General features: G+C 39.7%; 1 protein-coding gene and 1 pseudogene across 1 annotated transcript; both read right to left on the bottom strand.

The window, feature by feature from the left end:
- Positions 1–479: 479 nt before the first annotated feature.
- Positions 480–624, bottom strand: LOC141907921 (U4 spliceosomal RNA; annotated as a pseudogene).
- A 7,230-nt stretch (positions 625–7,854) lies between these two features.
- Positions 7,855–11,065, bottom strand: LOC141907611 (uncharacterized). The gene is made up of 4 exons (XM_074797310.1): positions 10,936–11,065; positions 10,279–10,565; positions 9,539–9,764; positions 7,855–8,318 (listed from the first exon to the last, which is right to left on the bottom strand). The coding sequence occupies exons 1-4, from the start codon at positions 10,970–10,972 to the stop codon at positions 8,080–8,082; spliced, it is 789 nt and encodes a 262-aa protein (XP_074653411.1). The 5' UTR covers positions 10,973–11,065; the 3' UTR covers positions 7,855–8,079.
- Between the last annotated feature and the right edge of the window lie 8,673 nt (positions 11,066–19,738).

Here is a 19,738-nt window from a genome sequence, read left to right as displayed (position 1 = left end):
CAACTCAGACAATACACCCTAGATAAATAACATTTAGTAGTTATTACTGTATAAATCATAATTGTTACGCTTTTTCGAGCGTTAAACAATTGATGTAATTAAGGAATATGAAGGCGCGAGGTGACTTCTACATAACTGTCAAACCTGTTAATATCATCGAGGGGTCCTGGTCCTAGGGGCGCTTCGATCTTGCTAGTAGATCGGGTCATTCTGTCAGAAACTTCTATCAGCCAATCAAAATCCTCAGGTCGACGCAGTGAGAGTGTTTGCGAGTCATTTCATTTCGCCAAACAGTCTGACGAATTGAGATTGGTAAGTAAGAACATCTTGTTCGTGGGTTATGAGTGATAAAGCAGCTTCAGCGGCTGTTAAGGGTAGGAACTGCGTTACTTACATATCATCAATGACTGGGCCTGGTGGCGATAGCACTAGCCCGTTTGGTTTATATCAAAATAGACCAAATAGGAAATGCATGCGAGCCTATCGGTAAATCGGTAAAAATTACTGGACATATGAAATTGCATTACTTCCACGGAATACGTGCCTGGGCAGTAAGGGAATTTAAAGCAATAACCACGCCTCGGATAAACCTCATTGGCTATGGTAACGCCACTGCGCAAAGCGCATAAATTAATGATCCAATCATCACCAAAATCGTCTTTTTGTGAAAATAGGTGCCACAGGAGTCGAAATACGCGAATACGACCAGAAATTCCAATATGTAATTTACTGAAGCCTAGACTAAGTGGTCGATGTTTAAAATATGTATATATGTTTATTGGAAACACATTACACGCAGAAGCGATGTTAGAGACAATGTTACTTGACATCGCGGAATGTCCCGAGAACAGGATATCAATTTATAAAAGGTTCATAGACTAATATTACTACAGGTTAAAATGCCTGGATTCAGATAGAACTCAACCTTATCGAGTTCATTAAGATAGAAAAATCAAACTCAGGTTGTTTATCATTGATATTGCCAATATATCCTAATATAAGTAATATACCAGATAAACTTATTATAAACCTGACTTAATTCAGAACATGCAACCACAAGTTTCCGGTAGAAACTGGGAGATGGGAAAAGACAAATAGAGAGGAACGTATTTGTAACAATATTGTGTCGGAGACGAATATCATTATCTTTTTTATTGCAATTATTTTAGCGATGTGAGAATGCGCCTTATCCCCCAATATTTTTGTGATTGATCCAAATACTTTCAAATTCAGAGCTTTGATGCAACAGAAAAATGAATATGTATAAAAAGAGTTATGTATGTTTGTATCAACCGTTATGAAAACATTCGCTTAAAGTTTCTGCTAGCTGCAATCATACATGTACTATTTTCCTATTTTGCTTTGTAATTGTATTAAGCTCTTATTGTCATATGTAAGTTAATCGGAAATAAAGTAAAGTAAAGTAAAGTAAAGTTAAGTAAAGAACAGGGGCCGGTTTCATAGGACATGGAATAATTTGGTGCTAGCAATAAGGGTTATTCTGGTATCAAATATATTCCCTGGGAATAGTTAGTGCTAGCACCAAATTTCTGTTTCATAGACAAACTTTGTTGCTAGCAATAACTATTCCAAGGGAATATATTTGATCCTAGCAATAAGATATGCTAATTAGGTTCAATGTCATGGAAACTCAGATCCTCACAAAATTCATCCCATAATTCATTTCGTTGCTATGAGACAATAGAAACAACAACCAGTCGCATAGAATCGCAAAGCGATCATAACCTGCCAAATAGGTGATATTGGCATTCCTCTTTCCGTTATTTTTGTAAGTTTTCTAGCTATAAGTCGTGTAATTACCAAAATAGCCTCTGGTGTGAAACGGAATCGTTCAAGGATTTCATTAGCCTCATAAACATCAAAAGGATGGTCCAAGCGGCGATATTCTTTTATTTTTCGTTGACGAATGAACATTTCATCGGTCATTTTGTTAATTTTGATGCTAAGGAATATAATTTGATACCTAGCTGTAGCTAGGTATCAAATTTTCCGCTAGGAATAAACTACTTATTGCTAGGGAATAAAAAAATCCGCGTCTATGAAACAGAAATTTCCCTAGTACTAAATTTGATCCCTGGGATTAGTGATTTGATACCAGGGAATAACCTTATTCCATGTCTATGAAACCGGCCCCTGATCTTTAAAACCACATGTATCAACCCATGTATCGAAAATCGCACACCAATAAAACGTTTGGGTGAAGTCCGATAAGTCACCTGACTTATGCTACTGAATTATTCAACGTTTCGACTATAACCCCAGTCATTTTTAGGAAAAGATGACTGAATCATCATGAAAAGACGACTAATCTTCCTGAATATGAGTTTTAGGTTATAGTCGAAACGTTAGATCCATAAGTCATGAACTTGAAGGGAACTTTTCGGACTTCATCTGTCTCGTGTTACTAGAGTAGTATTTTCTTTAAATCGTTTCAACACGGAATAGTGTTTCTCCAATGGTTACCGATCTAATCCATCTCAGTCCAAGATCTAGATGATTACTGTTGTGACTGCAGTTCAAAGTTGTCTTGAAGCTTTAGACTAACTGTAAGCTGTTTTTTTGCTATATAACTATAAGCTGTTCCTTGGTCTAGAGTATTCAAACTATTCAAAGTATTTAGTATTCAAACCCGATTGTCCGACGGGGTCCAGGATTCGAATATATCTATCTGAGTTTGATGATAATTTTTCTGCTGGTAATTTTTGATAGTTTGAACGGAAAAATCTTGTCAAGTATGTTTTTGCAAGGGTTAATCCAGTATTTTTTTCGGGAACCCGACCGATTTTTTCAAGCAGTGCAAACAAACGGTACATTTCTGCAACATAAACGATTTTTACCAGGTATTCAGTGGCCATCTAGTACCAGGATAGCCACATTTCTTGTTTTGAATGTTGAAATCTCACTATATCCATAAGCCTTCCATCCCTTGGAATCGCTTGGAGCTCGTTGAGGTCGCGGTGCTTTTCTGTTGATCAGTTGACATATTTTCTGCGCGTCGAAATGTTGATACGATATACAGAGCTGCGATCTGGCACACCAGGCGGCGCACGTCAACAAACTGTGTCCAGCAGCCGATTCAATCACATCGTTTGAAGCCGTAGGGTATTCGTATTCGGCATACAGCGCTGGTGATCGATTATCTGAAAGATTTAAAACTTAATTACATTGACTTTCAAACTGATACGTGGTCATAATTCATTGCGAGACTAGTTTATCGATACATAGATATGGCGGCCTTTTCAACCGCAGGCATTTCGTAATCCAGTTCCAAGTCGAATTGGCCGAAACAACATAAATCAAAATGGTGGCATTTCCAACCTTAGAAATGAAATTAGGGTTCGGGGACTAGAGGGAAGGGTTTAGGAGTAGGAGCGTTATGATAGGGTCGAGTTAGTTTATTGGTTTTTTGGTTGTTTGTTTGTATTGCTATACCCTATTGGATTGTCCATTTAACCTCACGATGGGACCGAAGTCTTTAAATGTGTTGCCCGCACACTGAAAGCAGCCAGCAGGACTCGAACCCGCTTGACACTCAGGGAATTTTTCTATATCGTACTCGCGCTCGTGCATGGGGCAATCGACAATTCATGATGGAACCGATGACGACCACAACAGAATACATAATTCATCATCGAAATGGCATATTCAAGGATGGGACTATTGAGAAAAACACGACAATTATTCGATATAACAATATCGAAATGTAATGCAACCTGTATTTGAAAAAAAAAACGGAATATTGTTTCTGCAAGCAAATATCACTGAACGCTATTAGGATGCATTTTCGATGAATATTGTTGCACGCATATTTCTTTAAAACTATCGACAAGTAAAAACCTTGACAGTTTATTAACGCCATTATTGTCGTTACAGGGCGGACGTACCACTGTAAAACACCAGACATTTTGATCTCGCTGGCCACATATATTTTCGATGACAAGTTCACATCGAAAGTTGAATTGAATAAATGACACTAGTGGATGAATGCTCTGCTTGATTGCCATTGGAATCTGTTATCCTAAAATGCATGAAAATATTCGCCGAACAGAAAAGGAGGGAAGCGAAATTCAGTTAACTACGATTTTTTGGATACCCCAACCCGCTAAGCGACTCGCAGGTCATTATAAGCGGGTTCGATGTTTCTTTTTCCTAAGGGGGGGGGGGACCAGAGAAGAACCCTCGACCAAGAAACTCTGTCGCCACCAAGGTTTGAACCAATAAACCCTGGATTGACGAGACCAGTGTCTGGCGGCTTAAACCACTCTCGGCCACTGCGCCTCTCAAAATTACGAAATCGTATTTATTTATGAGTAGATTACGAAATAAACGCCCCCTATATCGATGACGTATGGATACCGCACGCATTACCAGCTTACAACAATTATGAATATGATATGAAAAGAGCGTTTTTGAGCTTATGAAACGGTTTTTACGGCGCCAAAAAAAGTAAAGTTTCGGAGACGTGAATAGGTAATAAACGATGTTTGACCTACCATTACTCGGTATATATAATGCAGCTATTGAATATTGTCGACATCCAAATTCGTTTTGTGACACCGTGGTCGTCCATCCAATCTTTTTTGAATATACACCAAAGTTCCCAGTATTCACAACGTGCGTGCATGGATTCGTAAAATATTCTTTGTTCGAAATACAGTGTCCTTGGTTCTTACCGTCGGGGATCTTGTGGCCCAATCCCAAGAAATCGCCGGCTTTTACCTGAATCAAGGAATTACCTAGCGATTGGTGATCTGTTGCAACTTAAGCGTTTTCTCTCGCATTACTGGGAAAACAAACGCTTAGTTATATAGAATTTTCATTTTTTCACGGATGAATTGGTAGTGAAAATACATCCACCGTCGGCAGGGATTCGAACCCGATGGCATCGCTACACTCAGCCACGGCACGAAACCCTGCCACACTAGACCGGGTGCGCAGGTACATGCGCAGGTTTGCCGCACGAAAACTTGCGACACCAATCAGATCGCTCGATGTATAATCGCTAAGGTAAATTTCACGGAAGAAATATAAACCCGGCCTAAGGCCAAAAAAAGATGCCTTGTTTCTCATCACACTTTTGTTTTTTACCATGACGAGGGCGGGCGGTTTTTATTTTTATGTACTTTTTTAAAAAAGAAAGTAGAAATAAAAAGAACTGTTTGAATTTTTTTTGGAGATGCGGGAGGTGTCTTTTTATTTTTATTATATCAATAAAAATATCCCTCTGACATATTTTCTTCAGATGCGGGAGGTAGTTTTTTATTTTTATTTAACTGGAAAATCACTGCTTAATCCTGAAAATGATTGGTGAATCCTGAAAATCCATTGCAACACCTCAAATAAAAAAAGTGTAAACTTGATATGGGTTCGAGTCACCAGTGCGGTGCCGATGATATTTATACGATCAACTTTTCTCGATACGTTCATAGAGAAATAAAATGATAAGAAGATGACGATATGCGTATTATATCAATGCGGGCGGGCGGATTTTAATTTTTATAAAAAACAAATTTATTTTCGAGCTATGATGCGGGAGGGCGGACTTTATTTTTATCGCTAATTTGCCGATGATTTTTCCGATGCGGGCGGGATTTCAAAATCATGAGAAACAAGACATCTTTTTTTTGGCCTAAAATAAAACGAGAGCTATGATTGGGTAATGATGACATTATTTTAAGCTGCGCACTCGGTCTAGTGTGGCAGTGTTTCGTACCGTGGCAAGTCTGGATGCCAAGGGAAAATGGTGTCAAAAGGATTATTTCTATATAGATTACCTGTATTCTGTCAGCAGAGTTGTATAACAAAGTCTTTACTCCTTGATCCGCGTATTGTAAACGTTTTTTTGCGACAAGTGTCACTTTAAGTTCATCGGTGGTAGATTTTCTCCAAATCGTTATCCACGTCCGACAGGGGGCGACACGTTTTACGTAGAACTCCCAACCGTATACTGTACCATCAGCAGGAAATGTCACGTTATACATCAAAGTTGCTTGCAGATGCCCCTCATCACCAATATCTTGTGGGGGATCGCCAACCTTAACCAATCCACTGGCATATACACCTAAATGAGTCATCATTTTATTTCCATGTTAAAAATGTAAACCTAAATATGTATCTTGATGAATTATTTCATTTTTTGGGAAAAAAAGGTTTGTTTCTCATTATCCACAATGTAATTTTTCAAAACCCGCAATATTTAATATTTAATCAGTTTAGTTTCTACAACCACTGGGTATGTTATTGTAAGCTTGATCGTGATTTACAAGTAAATCGCGGGCGACCGGCTATGGTGAACTTTTAAGCTTTGCAGACATTAGAAACAAGGTATTAGTTTCCACTAAATTGATTGATTTCGGAGGATGTTGGCATCGAATAGTTGAATCAAATAAGAAAAGAAAACATTAGTGTGCGCCAATTGCTACGTATGACTAAAACCTGCCCCGTTCCTTAGATCGGCCATAGTGTTATTTCTGAATTTCGAAAACCACCCGTTTGCAAATTTTGCTACCATTATACTTCTGAGATGGTATTGATTGTAGGCGTATATAACCGCGTTTCAGCTTGGAAATAATCGAATTTGAAATCTGTTTCAGATAACGCGATGAAGCCAGTTCTTCGGAATTGCGTTTTTGTATGTTTTGCATATTTGCAGCGAATGATCTAATTGACCGATTAACCAGGTTTTGATAGTACATTCCCAACATTGAGATAACAAAAGATAAACGTTTGATTCCTCTAACTTAACGAAAAACGAAATCGTATAATAACTAAATAAGACTTACCGGTCAACAATAGCGACAAGAGTACGACAGTAGCGAGCATGTTATCGTTTTTTTACGAGTCAGCAGAGACACCGAGCACTGTCGATTCATTATCCGGACTGAACGGTATTTTTGTTTGAATAATTTACACCTATGTTTATCGCTAAAAGTCAAAACGATCATGTGACATTCGTGCCTCGAGTTTTCTCCAGTTCTAGTACAAGTTAATTGTATCTATTTTATTTTGTCTTATTACGTATAGCAACGACAGGCTAGTTCCAATCACAGGGGCTCGTATTTGAAGTTTTGGGGTGAACTGTAGTTTAGATCATCAAGTATGCAATTCGCCCCCCCCCCCAACTTCAGACACGAGCCCCTGGGGTTCGAATGGATAGATTTAGGCGTCATCGACTTCAATCAGGATGGAAATACTCACTTACCACAGTAAGAATCGGGTAGCGACCGTGAAACAAACACATAAAAAAGTGTTATCAGGTTTTTATTCGGGATGCAAGAGGGAAAGTTTTAATTAAAATTAAATTAAGTTTGAATTAAATTGCAGGATACACATTTTGTTTAATTTTCAGAGACGAACTTTTTTGACGCACGCGGATAATAAAACCGATTGAAAACAAGCGTGTTTTTGTGTGTGGCCTTGAACACGGGATTCGGTAAAATGTAAGCGGGGGGGGGGGGTAGCGGATCCAGACGGGTGCACACAGAGCAGGCGCTCTTGTCGTAGTTTTCCCACGCCCTTTTGGAAATACGATGGCAGTGTTTTTCAGGGAACATTTTCCAACCTAATAGGATAACAGTCAGCAGCACATGGGTTAGCTTATATTCTCTTAAACGTCCACCATGTGCCTAGAAATTGTGAGAAAATGCACTGAAATCTAAAAAACCATCCAGACCCTTGTTTGGGCTACTTGGATCCTATCTTGCCCTTTTTACGTATATATTGCCTTTTCATGTCTTTATGCTCCTGCCAGTCGAAATCTGCCACTGGATCCACCGCTGGTAAAAAAAAAACAAATCGACAGCTGTACATGTGTTTTATAGGTTACTAGTTTTTCTTTATTAGGGAAACTTGGGAAGTTAGTGAAATCTATAGGTGATTTAAAGCTACTTTTGCAAACTAACTCGCAAGGACATTTTGGTGCTATGCGTGAGTGTCCTGATGATCTATGTGTCTGCAATGATAATTCAGATGGAGAAATATATTTCCTTCATTCATGCTTCTTTGGATATTTGGTTACTTCAACTCTACGCCTCTAAGATGAACGCGTATGTTTCGATATCAATTCAACCCATAAGCCTTCCATCGGGAATCGCTTGATGCTCGTTGAGCTCGCGGTGTTTTTCTGTTGATCAGTTGACATATCTTCTGCGCGTCGAAATGTTGATACGACATACACAGCTGCGATCTGGCACACCAGGCGGCGCACGTCAACAAACTGTGTCCAGCAGCCGATTCAATCACATCGTTTGAAGCCGTAGTGTATTCATATTCGGTATACAGCGCTGGTGATCGATAATCTGAAAGTGTTTCATTTTATATTGCAATATCATTCAAACTACACATGGTCATAATTTGAAAAAATGGCGGCTTTTTCAATCGTGGAAAATCAGGGTTGAGGGGCAACAGGGTTTATAGGTTAGGAGCGTTATGACAGGGTTCGGATAATAGCTAGGTAGTGCAATTGCCCATCGCAGCTTGCGGAAACGAAGACTAAATTTCGTTACTTGAAATATTTCTTTGTTTTGTTTTCCGATCTTGAATTCCCAACTACAACTCGTCATTTAACCCTTACAGCCGGACCACATTAATGCAGGTGTTACTGCAAGCAGCAAGCTGGACCGAACCCGCCGGTCATTCAGCGAATTTCTCTACGTCGTATTCGTGTACGCGCATTGTGGTGAGTCACCGGACCGACAAACTCTTCGTCCTGATGACGACGTTTAGAGGGTCGGAGCAATTGAAACAGGTGCCAATTCCACTCCACTCGTTTATGACCTACGAAGGCTCCACACAAAATCCGAATCGCACCACCTCGACAGAAAGGAGGTCGTGGACTCTCCAAAAGGTCACGTGACCAATAATAAAGTATGATTGGAGGCAAACGGATTCTCCGATCTGATAAATGAGTACACCCCGTGGCGATGTCGCGTAGGAGTGACAATGAAAACCTCGAGGTATGGGCAAGGTCACCTCACAAATGACTGACCTACTCTGACCTAATTGTCCGTTAGATGGCGAACTAGTCGGAGGTGGCTGCTCTAACTGCACTATGGCATGCTTTAGAGCTGTCTTACAGTCGTTGAAATGCCAATACACTGATAGAATGCGAGACATTTTGAATTTTTATTTCGAAAAATCGCAAAACGATTCCCCGGAATCTCTATGAATTTGTTTTCCTATTGACCGGTGGAAAGGTTTTTTAAAGACTTATTGGGACCAAGTATTGCGCTTAACATTCAACCAGAGACGAACCTGTATTCGAAAAAAATTGAAAATATCTTTGCTAGCGGCTATCGATCGATGAGACACACGCGAATGCATTTCTTCGATTGAATAATAGGCAGTTGTGTATGAATGCTCCCGATATAGATGACGTGTAGGGCAAAACTCACAAACTCCCTTCCACCTAATTATCAAATGCAATAACAGGAACAGCTTTTGCGGCGTCAAAACGTGTCATACAGCATAGCCCCTGAAAAGGTAAGTTTTAATAGGCAATAAACGATGTTTGACCTACCATCACTCGGTATATATAATGCAGCTATTGAATATTGTCGACATCCAAATTCGTTTTGTGACACCGTGGTCGTCCATCCAATCGATTTTGAATATACACCAAAATTCCCAGTATTCACAACGTGCGTGCATGGATTCGTGTGGTATCTTTTGTTCGAAATGCAGTGTCCTTCGTTCTTACCGTCGGGGATCTTGTGGCCAATTCCCAAGAAATCGCCGGCTTTTACCTGAATCAATGAATTAGCCTTTAGCGATAAGCTAATTAATGATGTGTTTCTATGAATGAGGAAATGATCATCCTCCCTCGGCAGGGATTCGAACCTGATGGCATCGCCAACTCAGCCACGGCACGAACCCCTGCCACACTAGACCGAGTGTGCAGGTACATGCGCAGGTTTGCCGCAACAATCAGATTGCTCGTTGCATCGCGGAGGTAAATTTCACCGAAGAACTACAAATAGGAAAACCCGGACTAAAACAAAGTAGAATATCTGATTGGTTGATAACGACATCGTCTAAGCAGCGTACTCGGTCTAGTGTGGCGTGGTTTCGTATACTGTGACAATCTCGATGCCATCAGGTTCGAATCCCTGCTGGGGAAGAATGGGAAAATGATCAGTCTTTGACAGTTTTAAACTATGACAGGCTTTCCCGCATCGCCGGAAGTGTGCAAACACTTAATAAAATCAAGTTTTTACTACTAGGTATAGTGAAAGTAAAGCTTATTTCTATCTAGATTACCTGTATTCTGTCAACAGAGTTGTATAACAAAGTCTTTACTCCTTGATCCGCGTATTGTAAACGTGTTTTTGCGACAAGTGTCACGTTCAGTTCACTGACATCAGATTTTCTCCAAATCGTTATCCACGTCCGACAGGGGGCGACACGTTTTACGTAGAACTCCCAACCGTATACTGTACCATCAGCAGGAAATGTCACGTTATACATCAAATTTGCTTGCAGTCGCCCCTCATCACCAATATCTTGTGGGGGATCGCCAACCTTAACGAATCCACTGGCATATACATCTAAATGAACCGTTTTATGATTAGGTTAAAAATTTATATATACCTTGTCGGGACATTTTGCGTGAACAGCTGTAGAATATGTTATCAGTTTATTCATGAAACAACCGAGTTTTATCGACTGGTATTAACTACTTTTTGAGCGACAACTCCTGGAAAACATGAATTCAAATTCTGAATGTGGCAGCTTGTGCTCAGACCAGTTCGGGCATTGCGTTTGCATGTTGTGTAGATGCCGCAGTGAATGTTCTATTCGGCGTATTAATTTGTTATTAATGTTTTATTCCCAAGAAGGAGATAGCAAAAATAAAGCTTGAAAAAGCAAAGGGTATCCATACAGCTGAAATCAATTATACATCACTTAACGACTTACTTGTTGATATTGTCACTAGTACGATGGTAACGAACATGTTGTCCTTTCGCTTGCGAGCGAGCAAAGACACATCGACTCAATAATCCAGGACTAGCCTAAATTATTTACACCTATCTTTGAGGCATTACCGTTGCGACAATCAAACGGTAGCAGGCTCAGTTTCCAACGAGCTAAGCGTGTGTATTCTACGTCCGATACGTCGTCCGGTGCCGGGTCGCAGTTTAGTGAGTAGTGTGCGGGCGCATGCTCGGAAAATCCGGAACCGCGCCGCAAATAAAGTTAAATATCATCGGTTCCTTCAGAGGCGTCACCGCCGTGTCGTTGAGCGCATTCTCCGTTACTGTTTAGTATATATAGACCACATGCACGTTATTTCTATGCGAATATCTCGAGAGAGCTGTTTTATGTGGTTTTACAAATTCACCCTCGCATGCCAGAGTCTTAGAATGTAAAACAAGCCTTTAGTTTATGACGTCTTCAGACATCTCCTCGTACATCGTTAAGTTGTAGAACTCCTGGCGGTGAGATATACTAATTCAATGACCTTTTAGATCGATATCTTCTCGCAAACAACACTATACAACCTGGACAGGTATCGATACAATATTTATAGAGCTTCTCACAGCCCATACAGATTATTCCATAGCATCAACAAAAACCTATATAAATTACTTAAGACATCCTGGAGGGCACAATGAGGGGTTAAATTGAAATTAACGCAATAGAAACTGGACAGGTATCAATAACATATTCATAACACCTTTCAACTCAATGCAAACGCTATATTGCAGAAGCTCACAAGAACTGCGGTGACATTTTGACATTTTGGTGACACTTTCGGACATTTTTGTTTGGAGCCAAATAACGATAACTTCAAAGGATGAGACGGGAAGATACACAATATCCGTGTAAAATGATAACGAGAGAAATCCCACAAGAAATTAAGCCAAAACGAGAAACTTGAAAAGAAGAGTATACATATATTTGCGCAACGTTTCGGCTGAAGACTATTAGCCATCACCAGGCGTACTGAGAACAGGAGAATATTACAATATATTCATACAAGACCAAAACAATATAAACAGAGTAAGTGATTAAAATATTAAAATGGGAATAAGTTAAAAGATCAACTTCCTAATGGAAACATTAGGATACTTTAGAGTATCTAAATTTATCAAAAATGAGTCATACGGTAGAATAGCCCGTACGCTCAGACGCGGAGGACACAAAATGATTAGTAAATTCAAACGCACTATATACGGAATCGATAAAATTCATAAGAAGGCAAGTGTTTGACACTCCGCCGTTGTAGTTGATTGTTCAAGTAGGTTGGGTTTGCCGACTTTCTACTAAAAGCGACTGTAAGACAGTTTAGAGTGGCGTGCTATGTGAAATCAACCACCGCGCAACAGAAGGTGCGCGCATCACGTACGTACCTGCTGTGGCAACAGGGATCCACTTTGACATGGCCGCAGCGGGGGCACACAGAAAACGGCGTAACTTCTCGTCGAAAGGGGCGTTCACGTTTTCGTGAAAATTAGGCTTAAACATGATTCCGTGTTCCTCCTAATCGAGCGAGTCATTTTGCAAACCGCGATAAAATCAGTAATCAGTTCATTTCAGTAGCTGCCGGTTATGTTATTGTCAAATTGATCACAGTTAAAAAAGCAATATTTTACAAGGTAGATAGGTGGCCGGCCGGGTCAACTTTTAAGCTCAGCAGTAAGAAGAAACAGTGTATCACTTTTTTAGCAATATGTTTTTTTACTTTTATTGGCTTATCCACGCGCAAAACTGGGCTTGTAGAACACCCCCGAAAAAACTCTGGCTACGGCCCGTATCAGTGGAATGTCAGATAATCTTATTCATCGATATATGTACAATATGTTATGATTCTGAAATTGCCAACGCGTGTCCCGCATGATTGATAGTGCATCCCAAAGCCTTTAAAGGATATACCAAGTTGCCGATGAAAAAGAAACGTACTAACTCCTCGACGTTGAATAGACATTCGGGTAAGGAAAAAATGGCTCCGCGCAGAGATAAGCGCTATCCAGATACCGTAGTAATGCCCGTGAAAATGCCCGCGTAGTTATCAGACTTCCATATAACCGATATAACCTCATTAGAGAGAAAAAAGAACGCATAGCAAGGGGAAGAAAATGCGCGAGATTTTTCGAGGATCGCCGTCAGAAAACTAACCGCGTTCTGTCCTTTACGAACGAATGCAATGTCATGAATACTCAGCCAGTGCCCTGTCGGAATACCTACATTTAACCGTGTCTTCACTAACTTCACACGATATATTTCCAATTGTAAATGAGCTGACAACATTGGATTTTTTATCGTCACGCTTTTCGAAACGGCGCACCCACATTTCGCAGGACTTCGCTTGAGACGTTCTTATTATTTCAAAAATTGAACTACAAACACCAGACATTAGACATTTTATCAGCACAGTTTCAAAAACTGATCGTCCACACTTCACATGTGTTCAGTGCTTCACCTGAGACATTTCTAATTGAAAATGAACTACAAACACCAGATATTAGACATTTTATCAGCACAGTTTCAAAAACCGATCGATTTCAAATGTCAAAATCTGTTCATTCACTGCGGATGGTTTTCTGGACGTATCGGCCCCACTCCGCGCGGTTGCGCCACCGCGCGGGATTTACGCGAAGCAGCAAACACAAACATGGCCACTCTCTCAATTTTCAATGATAGAAATCGTGTGTGCATTTCAATTATTTCGGCTGTTAGGGTTTTAAGGCACAATATAAGTTCATGATGTGATATGGCGATGTTAATTAATGATAATTCCGCAGTGAAGCTAGTCACGAACGGTGCCGATTGAGTGTACAGCGGCCAAAAACACTGAAATGTGCGTAGTTGCGTAACTATTTGCATTGAATTGCAGACGAAACATGAAGCCTTAACGGCCGTTTAAAAAACATTATACCAATCGCAATTGTAAAATAAAAATTAGATAGAGCCTAAGTTAAAAATTCTGGCCATTTCTAAAATGTTATTACTAATTTTTAGTCAGTGCGGAACGTTTAGTTTTCCAACAATAATGAGGGGTGGTAGGTAGTCATGCAATTCAAGTCATCATTTATTACACGTTACTTCCGTGTTGTTGAAAATCTCGCGAGTCCTAGATCAAACCCCAATGAACAATGTGATCTGTGCGCTGGCCACAAATGCACACAGATCACACTACAATACCCATTACACACTCCAGTACCCACAGCTTTCATATATCCATCCAAATATTTAGTGTCTTTCTTCCTGGGTTGGTCACGCTTAAATACGATAGAATCGTTAGTTCGAAGCAACATGGCGAAGCGGCCGCGGCCGATCGGGGTCGACGGCGTACGACAAGACATCCGTATAGTTCGCCGCCATTTCCCCGGCGCTCGGATATTCGATGACTACGAAAGAAGACGCAGACAATCTGTTTATCAACGACTCTATTAGATTAGTCCGCGTCCGTAATTATGTTAGTCGCGTTTGTACCACGCGGAAAGCACCGGAAAATATGATTCGTTCATTCTTCGGGTAACAATTGATTCAGTTTTCGATGAATGGACAGTAATGCGATTAAATCGTTCGTATTTTGTATATGAGCGCGAATGAAAGTAGTTTCGAAACACGACCGAGCTGATCTAAAACACAAGCGCCAGTTTATGTTCGTGTTCGGACCAAGCCTGCAAACAGTTTTCGCTGCGAAGAAATTTGGGTTATCAGTCTATATTATACAAGCCGGTGTTTTGTGAAATCACTTAGGGAACGTTCACAAATTACGTACCTGGGGGGGGGAGGGGTTACTGAATTTTGTTACAAGTAGTACATAGGGAGTAAGGGTCAGCAAAAGAGGTACGTACTTTGAGGGAGGGGGTATTAATCAATCTTGGTACGTACTTTATGCACCAAACTCAAATGAAAATAGCCGATACTGGTGTTTTGTCGGCTTTTAGTACCGAGTATATAAAATAAAAAAAAACAACAATACTTATTCTTATGTTGTGTCATTTATTTCATATCGGACTTTTGTTCCGTGTGTGCTTTAATGGAATCAGGTATTTATATTTTGTTATGATTTTTATTCTTTGCATCAATATAATTAGGGGTGGGGGGTGGTCATGGGTGCCATGGTACGTAGCTAAGAGGGGGGGGGGGGGGTCAGTGAATTTGGTACAAAGGTGGTACAGGGGGAGGCGGGCTGTACTGAAAACTGAAAATTTTTGTTTTCTATCGCGAATACAAATTAGTGCACAGTGCATTTAAAACAGTGCATCATTTTAAAAGCATCAACAATATTTTTCATCGATGAAAATTCAAATACATACGATTTAATACATGTCCATGAGGTAATTAGCAAAATACGTTTATTTAATACGTTTACCCTCTTTACCTAGGTATTTCAGGTATACCCAGTTGACAATATATGATTTCAATTTTCGATTATAGATGTTACAGCGCAGGGTGTTAATAGATATTAACGACGTGTGCTGATGAAATCTCTAATGTCTGGTGTTTGTAGTTCATTTCCAACTAAAAATGTCTCAGGTGAAACACCGAACACATGTGAACTGTGGACGATCAGTTTTTGAAAGTGTGCTGATAAAATGTCTAATGTCTGTCTGGTGTTAGTTCATTTTCAATTAGAAATGTCTCACGTGAAGCACTGAACACATGTGAAGTGTGGACGATCAGTTTTTGAAAGTATGCTGATAAAATGTCTAATGTCTGGTGTCTGTAGTTCATTTTCAATTTAGAATGCCTCAGATGAAGTGCTGGTCTAAGTCACTGGAAGGGGGGGCGATAATTCTGTGTGCGCTGATAAAGTTTCTAATGTCTGTATAATTCATTTTCATTTTAAAATGTCGAGTCAGATGAAGCTCTGAACACAATGTCAAGTGTCGACGATCAGTTTATGATAGTATGCTAATCAAATGTCAAATGGCAGGTGTTTGTCAATTCATTTTCAATGAAATTGCCTCTGGTGAAGTGCTGAACACGCACATCACTTATTCGATGCAATAACGAAAGTTATGAAATACGCATCATGTGCATGATTGTCGAAGGTCTTTAAAAGGCCAAATCCAGTTCAGCGATTACAAAATCGAAATACGAGTCACTTCAAAATAATATTTCGCTCGATCGCATGCTAATTAAACTTACACCACACCCTTCGATTTTGACAAATTACGTTTTTGCCGCTGGCGCTACATAGCGAAATTTAATAGTTTAGAATGTATTCTCGTGTGACCATGAAAGTATTCCGAATACAAACACTAGAATGCAATCGATTTCGTAACGAATGTTGTCGGATATCTTTAAATCGTCACACGTAATCGTTATTGACTTTAGATGATCTAAATACACAAGAGGAACTGTTCTAAAAACTGTTTTTTATCCGTTTATAGCTTTCGGATAAAAAGGCACAAAGTTCACAATCTGATGACATCGATCTAATGGAAAAGTATTTTGAAAATTGTGTTACAGCGAAAGGGCCGTAATAGGAATTAAATTACTATTAAATCGCATTTCTTCCGCTTTTGATCGTGCGAAATTCATGAGAGATTTTTTTGAGCCGACTCTCAAAACTTGATCGAACGTACATCACCAGGTGTTCAGAACTTTCCGTGAAACATTTTCAGTTGATAATTATCTACGCACCAGATATTAGGAATTTCATCAGCACACTTTCAAATAAACTGATCGTCCACACTTCACATGTGTTCAGTGCTTCACCTGAGACAATTTTAATTGAAAATGAACTACAAACACCAGACTTTAGACATTTTATCAGCACACTTTCAAAAACTGATCTTCCACACTTCACATGTATTCATTACTTCACCTGAGACATTTCTAATTGAAATTGAGCTACAAACACCAGACATTAGACATTTTATCAGCACACTTTCAAAAACTGATCGTCCACACTTCACATGTATTCATTACTTCACCTGAGACATTTCTAATTGAAATTGAGCTACAAACACCAGACATTAGACATTTTATCAGCTCACTTTCAAAAACTGATCATCCACACTTCACGTGTTCAGTGCTTCACCTGAGATATTTTGATTGAAAATGAACTACAAACACCAGATATTAGACATTTTATTGGCACACTTTCAAAAACTGATCGTCCACACTTCAGATGTGTTCAGTGCTTCGTCTGAGACATTTCTAAGGTGAAGATGGTTTGAAGTGGGCAATTGTTGAAATACTACACCTCATAAGAGTGGGTGTTATCTTTAAGCACTCGCCGTTAAGTTTTTTTTACAGAATCACGTACGCGATTAATATGCTCGCAAAATCGAAAGGTCACCCTAGACCTTGTTATTCTTAACGGTATTTCATTACGACATATTACATACGATTCCTCCGTAAAACCAATTATTTGAAAATATGAGAAATCAATATCAAGCTGATAACTAAAGAAGGGCGTGATCGCAAACAATACCATCTTCACTGAACATCTAGAAACTGATAGATTATTATTATACGCAGATCTTGTTTATAAACCAGACAATATCTCATCAGTGTTATGATTAATTTAGTAGCCAATTATGCCATAGTGTGTGGATTCATAAATTTGAAACAGATGACAGGCTAAATGCAACTGAATGAATTATATTTGATAACCATCATGATTAGAATTCTAATAAGAACGATAGTATGGTAGTCATAGTAATGAGTTTACAAGCAATTAACAATCTAGTAATTAGCAATTAGCGTTGAGCTATAGCAATAGTTGTAGCAATAGTAATAGAAATAGTAAAAGTTATAGTAGTGATACCAATAGCAATAGTACATGACTTTTAAACTGTTTGCGTCGAAACCGTTGATGCCCTTTGATCGTTCATGCGGTGAAAATTTAGCCCTGGTCAAATTCGGCCCGTGCCTAATTAGAGAGCGCGTTCACACGTGAACCACTCACTCGATACTAAACAATGCTCAAACAAAGCGAAGTGAGTCATTTCCGGTACCAGTTTCAAACGCAATAATTTGACCCGTGTTAAGATTCGGTTCGGTCCTGCTCCGAAGATTTTGGTCGGGCCAAATTTGGCACCCGTGTGAGCAATGGCTCTGGGCCAAATTCGGGCCAAAGATGTTTCAAATGTGTACACGTTTCGTAAAGCTCAGGTAACAGAACGATAACCCATACAAGCGGTTACAATATAAATCTCATTTTCTAAACGTATTCAGTGATGAGGTTAAATACAATGTGAAGTTGTCAGTTAATTCTGGTTTCGTAATTGACGCAGATACCCCAGCGCGTACGGGTGATGTCTGTGGCTGGTATTTGTACTTTTAATGACCAAAATGATGTATTACATAACACAACCATTTACAGGCTCCTAAAAACATATATCGTAATTTACTGGAGTGTCTCATTTTTGTTTTTGATAACTAGAAATTAATTGGATTATGATAGAAATACAAGTGTTTTTTGCTAGTGTATTTGACGGGAAATTACTAATTATTATGCGCTCAATCAAACATCGTATAATAATGACTTGTAGGTTTATATAGTCCTATAACTCGTAGGTAACGGCACCAGTTTTTGGAGCACTCCGGAAAATGTTTCGTCTTCAGATGTTCCTGTTTTTGACGTTAACCGGTGAGAAAAAAGTGTTCATGTCTTACATAAACATTCTAAACCAGTCAAGAGACACCTGGTGGTCGTTTCACAAATGACTTGAAGTTCACTCGGGCCTAAGTGAGCTTTAAATCATCTGTGCAAAAAGTAGTGATATCTTACATAAATATTCTAAACCATGAGTCCACGCTGCGCAGTCAAGAGACACCTGGCGGTCGCTTCACAAATGAATTCAAGTTCACTCGGGTTTATGTGAGCTTTAAATCATCTGTGAAAAAAAGTATTGATATCTTACATAAACATTCTAAACCATGGGTCGACGCTGCGCAGTCAAGAGACACCTGGTGGTCGCTTCACAAATGAATTGAAGTTCACTCGGGCCTAAGGGAGCTTCAAATCATCCGCGAAGCGCCCCCTGGACTGCAGAACTCAAGTTCGGGGTCTGATAGGGCCTATATACCTGTATTCCGTGATCTGAATACTGTTTCCAGGTACTACGACCGGTTTGCAATGTTACCATTGTGGCTATTATACAAGAATGCCTGAAAATTTGGCTCATCTGTGGACTGTGAGTCCGGTAACTGCTGATTGTCTGACACCTCAAAAGCACTTCTTGCGGACGTGCCCCACTGGCTTTAGATGTGCCGTAAGTTGCATAGTAGCTTATATACCTTGAATTCTACTCGAAAAGCTCGAAATAATCTGCGCGTGAATTCAAAGATGTCGCTAAGGATACGCGCGAAATTTCACTTAACAATCGCATTGTCACTACATTCCAAGGGTAGCGGCCATATTGGATCGTGTTTTACTCACCAGGAGGCGTTGACTAGTTGGCGCGATGTCAAAATGTACGAACGAGTTTGCATGGCACCTATCGGCTGTATGAGCGAAGCTCGATTCCGGCCGATTATAGAAAGACTCCACGACGGGTTTAGACTAGAAAGATACCACTGTTGCGGTGAGAACGGCTGCAATAATCACACTATGGATTGAGAAGTTTTTTGACCGAATTTGGAAAATCGAAAGTATCGTCCCGAAAATCATCTCAGCCGTGATGTCACACGGTGACGGGGATTCCCGATCGACCATAACGCGTTCGCTTAAACGATTCTATAAAACTACGTAATATTCCACTGAACAGATCATTTATTTCCAAATTGCATGAATAAATAAGAATTGAAA

Source organism: Tubulanus polymorphus, chromosome 6 (genome assembly GCF_964204645.1).
Source record: "Tubulanus polymorphus chromosome 6, tnTubPoly1.2, whole genome shotgun sequence".
Lineage (NCBI taxonomy): Eukaryota > Metazoa > Nemertea > Palaeonemertea > Tubulaniformes > Tubulanidae > Tubulanus > Tubulanus polymorphus.
Note: the sequence above shows the minus strand (reverse complement) of the source record. Positions and strands in the feature narration are given on the sequence as shown.

Coding starts and splice junctions, on each gene's coding strand:
- LOC141907611 (XM_074797310.1), bottom strand. CDS start 10,972: ATGTTCGTTACCATCGTACTAGTGACAATATCAACAA. Junction 10,566..10,935: donor ACTAGTGACAATATCAACAA/GTAAGTCGTTAA, acceptor CGGTTCATTTAG/ATGTATATGCCAGTGGATTC. Junction 9,765..10,278: donor ACTCTGTTGACAGAATACAG/GTAATCTAGATA, acceptor TCATTGATTCAG/GTAAAAGCCGGCGATTTCTT.